The sequence below is a fragment of the Pollicipes pollicipes genome, unplaced genomic scaffold, assembly GCF_011947565.3.
Source record: "Pollicipes pollicipes isolate AB1234 unplaced genomic scaffold, Ppol_2.1 Scaffold_7261;HRSCAF=8764_pilon_pilon_pilon, whole genome shotgun sequence".
In the NCBI taxonomy this organism is placed as follows: Eukaryota; Metazoa; Arthropoda; class Thecostraca; order Pollicipedomorpha; family Pollicipedidae; genus Pollicipes; species Pollicipes pollicipes.
The window spans coordinates 23,568,884-23,576,845 of record NW_023597054.1 but is presented as its reverse complement, the minus strand read 5'-3'; the positions used below and the strand labels follow the sequence as shown (position 1 = coordinate 23,576,845).

The window sequence follows — 7,962 nt, the reverse complement described above, 5'->3', positions numbered from 1 at the left end:
CAGTGGGCCGGTGAGCTGTTATCGGCCACGGCTACGTAGTGCGGGTGTCCGGCACAGCTCTGGTCCATTCGCGACAGGAAGCTCTCATCGGAGCCCTGTCCAAGCTTCAGGCACTCGTCGTCTAACAGTGATAAAATGCCGTGATTGTTCTGTAACATACAGACAGCATGTTAATGCTCTCGTCAATATCGTCATTGACCCTCTCAGGATAATTTCACAGCAAATCAATGGTCAAGTGCCAATATAACATCCCCATCTCTTAAGATTTGTAAAAAAAGAAAACACACACAAATTGCATGAGATAACTTGAGACCAACAGCATCTGACAATCTCATCTCGACGAGAGCAAACGTTTAGAAGGTATAGCCCCAGCGCCTTGAACGTCACGTAGCATGGACGTCCGTAGGTGAGCAGTGTGCACGATGCACACCATGGGCAAAAAGGTTAATTGCACGAAGTTACGCCGTTTCTACGTGTGGTAACAATGATTAATGAAATGCAAGTAATGCTTTCCGGCACTAATCCATAAGTCCAACGTCATTTTGTCAGAGTTGACTTGAGTTTACGTGCTCTGTGGTGACCCTTGTCTTTTGAAATCCTTCGTAACCGAAAAAAATCGACCATCTGAAGCTGAAGGTGTGTCACGCTACTCGACGACCATTGACTACCGAAACATTATCGTGGTTATAAACTATAAGCGCTACCTAACCGAGGTAGTTTTATGCATTTAAGCACATAAGGACATGCAGACTGGTCATGCGCTGTTTGATGACAATAAATGTATATATATATATATATATATATATATATATATAGCGTATATATATATATATATATATATATATATATATATATATATATATATATATATATATATATATAGCGTGATTGAAATGAAGTTGGTACACAAGGATATTTGTCATATGAATATCACACTCTTGATATATGGATATAATTTAAAGGGAGTGTTTCACATTTGTATGAGGCTTTGAACTGAAATAGCCGTCTTGGAGAGCGTTTATTGCAGTTCACAGCTCTAACTCTATATTCTGAGCTATACGCCCGCGAAGATGTGCAGACTTTTTCGGTGATCAGACCACTTCAAGGTCACCCAGATATCTCTGACGCCACAATACCGTCATTCAAATCTTGACATTCCATTAACCATGTGACGATAAGGCCAATATAAATATAATTGTCGAGGCTTTATGCAATTAAACAAGTATAATTGCCATCAATCAGCTCTCAATTAATGTTGTACAAGATGCGATGAAGCAATCAACCACTTACGCGTTGAGCACACACACCAAACAGAGGAATTACATCACATATGATGCTTACTTCGGTATATTCAAGTGTAGAACATTCTCTTTAAGAGGCTAAACGAGGTCAAACCTTATCTCCTTGAATCTAAGCCACCCGTCTGCGGTGCAGATGAATAACTGAACAATTTCATAATCAAGAGACTGAAACTTTTGAAGCGTGGTTCAGACGGAGCTAAATTTTCTCCAACCGGCCTTGCAGTTACCGGTAACACCGTAACAAGATTTGCGTCAAATGTTGCGTGATGACGTCAAACACCGGTCGATCTGTCGCGGAATTCGCTGTTTGAACAGGAACAAAATGCAAGAGACAGCGGGATTGTTCATCAAAATATTGCACACGGACATGAGTCTAATAAAAAAGCGACAGAACCGTAATGAGGCCATGCATTTGATGTAAAAAGGAAAACTCAGCCATGGTATCTTTGACAAAACAATCACACGTTCCGAAACAAAAGAAATAAACAACAACAAAAAAGCAGCCTGACTGAAGAAGTCAGGGGATCCATTATATGAACTTATTACATCACAGCCCAGGACCTTACGGCAAAATCGGGAATCAAACAAGCGCTTAACAGGAGGCAACCGGATCATACCAGGATAATTTGTAACATTTGAGTCTTCAGATGCGTATTTATTAGTTCTAAATTGTTTAGTAACTGCTTACGAAGAGTAAATATGCTTACGAAGAGTGAATATGCTTACGAAGAGTGAATAAAAAAGCCACTTCACGAAGAACAGTATGCTTGAGAAAAATAAAGCAAAGTATATTATCGAAGCATCAAAACCCAGCCGTTGTACATTCGCTAAAAAAACAAACAGGGTCAGATGGGGAAGTCGCTGCTTCTTTCCTTCCAGTCACACTGTCATGCAACGTACCTTCTCGATAAGATCACAGATAACAGCGTTATTGAAGTACTCCACCGGAGTCCACTCTATGCCTTCCCTCACGTACTCCTCTTGTTCCTCTTTCAACACCAATTGTATAAATATCTGCTGCAACTTTTCGTTGCAGAAGTTGATAACAAGCTGCTCGAACCCGTTGTGTTCAAATACTTCGAAGCCGTAGATGTCCAGAACACCCAGCACTTTTCTCTTCGCATGTTTCTTTGGCTGCAACAGCGAATGATGCGTACGTTGGGTGCGCCGGCAGAGTCATAGGGAGGGGGGGGGGGGGAGGGAAAGCTGCCGGGTCGGCGCCCCACCACTGGACAGACTAACGGCAAACTTCTACGGCAAGATGCTGTATGGAAAGAAACGAACCAAATTTACCGCCCCCCCCCCCCCCCCCACCTCAGCATAGGGCGGCAGCATGTGCCCATCCTGCCGATGGGCCTATACTTACGCCTTCATAGACCCATCCCACAGACGCACAGATGACGGCGTCTAAGCACTTGACAGCACGGCTGACAGACCACGCCGCGTACGAAGCACATCACGTCTAATTACCTCAGCAGCATCACGTCACCCCTTCCGACTGTTCTACGCATCGACAGGTGCACACACCATCAGACGTGCTACTCCAGCGTGGCTCGCTGGCGATGGTGAGCATCCCACCTTGATTGTCTCGTTGATCCGCACGATGATCCAAGCGAAGAGACGCGAGTAGAGGGCGCGTGCGAGCGCGTCGCGCGCGCCGGCCGCCTCGGCGGCGCTCAGCTCTACCAGCACGGCCTCGGCGCGCGGCTCCAGGCAGCGCGTCGTCAGCGGGGCCTGCAGCGCCGCCGGCTCCGCGTGCAGCAGCTCGCACACGTCTTGCAGGTCTGCCAAACACCAGGCGTGCGCGCTCAGGGACGGCACTGTTCGTGCCCGTCAGCGGCGGCGCGCACGGCCTCCAGCGGGCTTGTGTGACCTGTTGCCTCCTGCCTCCCGGGAGCGATGTGTGTTGTGGAGACGTGCAAAGCATGCTGCATACGAGCGATGTCAGGAAGCTGTTTTGTAGTGAGATAACATTTTCTAAGGTTACCACTGACCTGGGTTTTTGAATGAAAATGGAGTATCGAAACAGCTAGGCATCCGATCAAAACCTGCTAGTCCGGTGCCGTTCGCTGTTTCGCTGCAGAGTCATAACTCGAGTACGTGTTGTTTGCACACTACACGGTTGTCCAATCTAGACTGCGGGTGTCATCCCGCTAGTTGCCTGGCAACGAGGCACCCCTCGGTTCATCGCAGGCACCGGCATGGCCTTGAACGCCTGTCAAGGCAAGGCCAATATGTAGGCCGAGTACCAACAGCAACATAGCAGAGCCCCATGGCCTCTTTTCCGGCACGGGCCGATCCTCGTCCATCGGCGTCGGCCGTCAGTGCTTCCTGCTGTTGACTGCCACTGTTTCCGCAGGGCGCCAGTGATGTATGAACTTGGCGGCGCCTCCGCTGTTCACACTCCCACCGTCGGCACCTCGGGCCGCGCGCGAGGCTTCCAAGGCGCCGGCCATTGGGCTCGCTTGTGCTGGCGCCGGTGGTCCCTGATCAACTATGTGAGTAAGCGATGCACCAGAATACACAGTGTGGTAGGGGCGTCAGCACTTGATGGCATTTCGAGGACCATTGCTAAAAAGTCGGTATGCGTGCCTTGATTTAGGGGCTGGCTGCCGCAGCTTATGGTGAATAATTCCTTGTGTGCGAAATAAGCTGTCCAGCTCCCATCTCAGTTATTGACCGATATCCACTTGCTGGACAAGGGCTGATACTCAGCTCCCGGCCATTGCTGGATCACTTAGCTGGACACCAAAAGTCCAAGCCAGTGATCGGGACTTAACAGTCAGGGGTCGTTCACCGATGAGATCCCGCATACCGTCAGAAGCCTTACTGAGAATGGTTGTGCACCACTGGTGCTGATCATTAAGTCATTTGCAGCACAGCCTAACCAAAGGGCTTCATTGCAAAGAGGATCGAAGGGACACTAATAAGGCTCAAGCTAAGACGCACAACAGACGTCGGAATATTCTTCCTGAGAACAAAACCGTGGCCGAGTGAGAACTGCTCGGGCTGAAACCTCGGAGGCGTCACGTCCTGCAGCGGGCAGCGGTTAGGTCGGCACCGGTGGGCTGAGCCCCTGTCGGTGCCGTGCCCTGCAGTGGACGACAGTTAGGCCAGCCCCGCTGGGCTGAGGCCCTGTCGGTGGCGTGCCCTGCAGCGGGCGGCGGTTAGCCCGGCACCGCTGGGCTGAGGCCCTGTCGGCGCCGTGCTCTGCAGCGGGCGGCGGTTAGCCCGGCACCGGTGGGGTGAGGCCCTATCGCTGCCGTGCCATGCAGCGGGCGGCGGTTAGGCCGGCCCCGCTGGGCTGAGGCCCTGTCGGTGCCGTGCTCTGCAGCGGGCGGCGGTTAGGCCAGCCCCGCTGAGCTGAGGCCCTGTCGGTGCCGTGCTCTGCAGCGGGCGGCGCAGCGACTACGCCAGCCGACGGACACATTCTTGGCACGGCGGCGCGACACCTCAACGTTTCGGCCCGTCGCGCGGTCTGCCCCCCCCCCCTTCCCCCCCCCCCCCCCGCCTCCGCTCACCGCCGCCCGCCGTAGGTGCCGCGACGCGACACCTCATCGACAGGAGAAGAAAGCGATTCCGCAGGTCGCAGTACACCACAGGCACAGCGCAGTCTGATGCCGGGCAGATCAAGATGGGTCAGGACCCAAGGTCACCTGGTTTGTGGCATTGAATCCACTAGTTGTTTGCCTTACAGATGTTAGTAGGAATTTAGGTTCTGCTTTTAGTTTTGGCCCACACAGATGCGCGTCGCAGCTTAAACCCTGTAACGGCGTAATAACATGTCTTGCTCATGCAATGAAAAGCAAAGCTTCATTCAACGAAGATAAATAGCTCCATCATACGGAGGTATAGAACACAAGCTTGACAGATGCTTCTTACTGGCTTCTGGGACAGGAAAACAAAAAGCCCATCATAAAACAAATTCAAAACAGCTCAGGCAACGTAGCTGATGGCAACAACGAGCTCCGCAGAGCTCGAAAGCCGAGTGTGTACGTGTTCAAGCGTCTTAATAAATCAATGACATGCGAACGATGCATCGGTGGTGGTAGCCGTCGCTATAACCGAGTTAAACATGGAGAGATGGGGCACCAGTGATCAATATCACCCGATGAACACCCGTGAAACATATTTATCTAAGCCTTGTGTGGACCACTGAGGCCCTAAATGAGCGACGAGAGGGAAGTAAGAAATGTTACAAAGAATTTACAGGATACGATCAAGGCGGAGTGTCCGTACAGCAGAGAGGCAAGGAAGCGGAATAAATAGCCTGCTGGCGGCTGGGCCACAGCGGCGGACGGGAAGAGAGGGAGGGGGAGGGGGGAGGGGGGAGCGGCATCCATGAGTGACGCGTCCCGTGAAGACCGCCACTGCATGCTGCATGACTGGTGAGGACGAAATGCAATTGACCTCAGTGGGGCACGCCCCGTAATAACGGCCACTACGTGCTGAATGCCAGCAGACAGTGTCACATGACGTCACAGTGAAACGTCAGGTGTAGACGACCATTCGGCATCGAGTAACAAAAGACAGAGCGCTGGTGACGTCAGTGTAACACGATTTGTGGTGACGATCGTTTGGTGCTGATTGTTAGAGAGGAGGAAACTGGTGCTGAGTAGAGGACGGCTGAGTACCGGTGACGTCAGAGGGACCCGTTCTGTACTGGCGGTCTCTGCGCGTTGGGTCATAAGCACAGAGTGTTGTGAGCAATGCTCGTGGAATGCCCCCTGTAGTGTCGGCCATTGGATGCCGCTTGATAGCGGACAGAGTCCTGATAACGTCGGCAGCATATTCCCTGTGGTGACGACGCTGGGTGTTAAGCGGCGCAGGACCGAGCTCCGCTGACGCCCGTGGGATGCCCCCTACGGCGACGGTAGATGGGTTCTGAGCGGCCAAAGACGGAGTGCCAGTGACGTCAGTGGGACGCCTCCCGCGGTGGTGGTCGCTGGGTGTTGAGTGACGGAAGACGGAGTGCTGGTGACGTCAGAGGGACGGAGGCGGCGGTGACAGACGGGAGCCACCGTCCTGGGTGGGCGTCGCGGGCGTCGCCGGCGAGACGAGGACGGGAGAGAGGAGAGCGCAGGGGGGGGGGGGGGGGTGCAGCGGCACGTGACTCAGAGGCCGCGGGCGGCTGCCAGCCGGACGTCGCGGCTGGCCGAGTCATCGCCGACCCAGGCCGGAGGGCGCGGAAGGGACGGTGACGCCGAAGGCAGCCGGCCAAGGACCGACGGTCAGGACTGGCCGCCCATGGGACACGGGTACAGCCGGTCAGGGACAGGCCGCTGCCGGTCCCCAGATGAAGATCGTCAGGAACAGGCCGCTGTCAGCTCTCCGGCTGAGGCCGTTCAGTGTCATATCACTACCAGCTCTCCGGCTGAAGTCGATCAGTGTCAGACCACTACCAGCTCTCCGGCTGAAGCCGGTCAGTGCCAGACCACTACCAGCTCTCCGGCTGAAGCCGGTCAGTGTCAGACCACCACCAGCTCTCCGGCTGAAGCCGGTCGGCGTCAGACCGCTGTCAGCTTTCCGGCTGAAGCCGGTGGGCAGGAACAGACCGCTGCCAGCTCTACGGCTGAAGCCGGTGGGCAGGAACAGACCACTACCAGCTCTCCGGCTGGAGCCAGTGGGCAGGAACAGATCACTGTCAGCTCTACGGCTGAAGCCGGTCAGCGTCAGACCGCTGTCAGCTCTCCGGCTGGAGCCGGTCAGTGTCAGACCACTACCAGCTCTCCGGCTGGAGCCGGCCCGGAACAGACCGCTGTCAGCTCTCCGGCTGAAGTCCATCAGTGTCAGACTTCTGCCAGCTCTCCGGCTGGAGCCGGTCCGGAACAGACCATTACCAGCCATTCAGCCGCAGACGACCAGTGGCGATCACCGGCTGAGGCGCGGCCCATCCGCTTACGGACGCCTTTACCTATGCAGGCGCTATTTGCGCAGTTCGCTCCGGCGCCTCAGCCGTACGGAAATGAGGGGCGTCACTAAGAGACGTAATTGCGAGCTGACCGTGCAGCCGCCAGCGTAAACAAACCCGCCGGAGCGCCGACAAGTCCACTACAAACGAGGGCGGGCAATAACCGTGCATCTCTGATGTTTGTAGGAAACTAAGAAGGGATTATTGCGATTCCTCTCCAACGTGGTGGCTTCAAATTTAGTTTCTTTCGCTTTCAAATTTAGCTTGTAGCTATCAGACATCTAGGCTGTGTCGGTCACTGTTCCGAGATTTTTTGAAAAGTCTTTCGACATCGAACAGGTTCCCGCTGGTCACTGTCTGACATGGAGACTGCAAACCAATGTGTGTCTTGCTAGATCGGACGGCTCGACAATAGCACAGAAGCCCACAACCCAAATGCGCCTGATTTGACGCTAAACCACGATGACGTCATCTAAAACTTAATTTCATTCGGAAATGGACCACTTTACGTTGCTGCGTATCTTTGGCTACTACGACGTAGGTGAACTGTGATTTGTGTTCTTGTGCTGAGTGAAGCCCTGCCCGTGCATGTGGTCTGTGCTGCCTGCGTTGATGCCGCATCAGTCCCCACACCACCGGCCGGACTGCCCGCCTGTCGTGTGGGCGGTGCGCGGCCGTGGACGCGAGCCCATGCCTGCCTCGCCCGAGGTACGGGCGCCGAATACCGGGCGCGTCAGACGCTGCCCGGGC

At 53.9% G+C, this 7,962-nt stretch overlaps 1 protein-coding gene across 1 annotated transcript in view; it reads right to left on the bottom strand.

Annotated features, from left to right (window-relative positions):
• Positions 1 to 7,962, bottom strand: part of LOC119111858 (unconventional myosin-Ia) — a gene marked incomplete in the record, with an annotated part of 106,475 nt that overhangs the window by 57,446 nt on the left and 41,067 nt on the right. Inside the window, 3 exon segments of the mRNA XM_037235694.1 lie at positions 1 to 149; positions 2,202 to 2,435; positions 2,880 to 3,085. Of these exon segments, the coding sequence (XP_037091589.1) occupies positions 1 to 149; positions 2,202 to 2,435; positions 2,880 to 3,085 (589 nt within the window).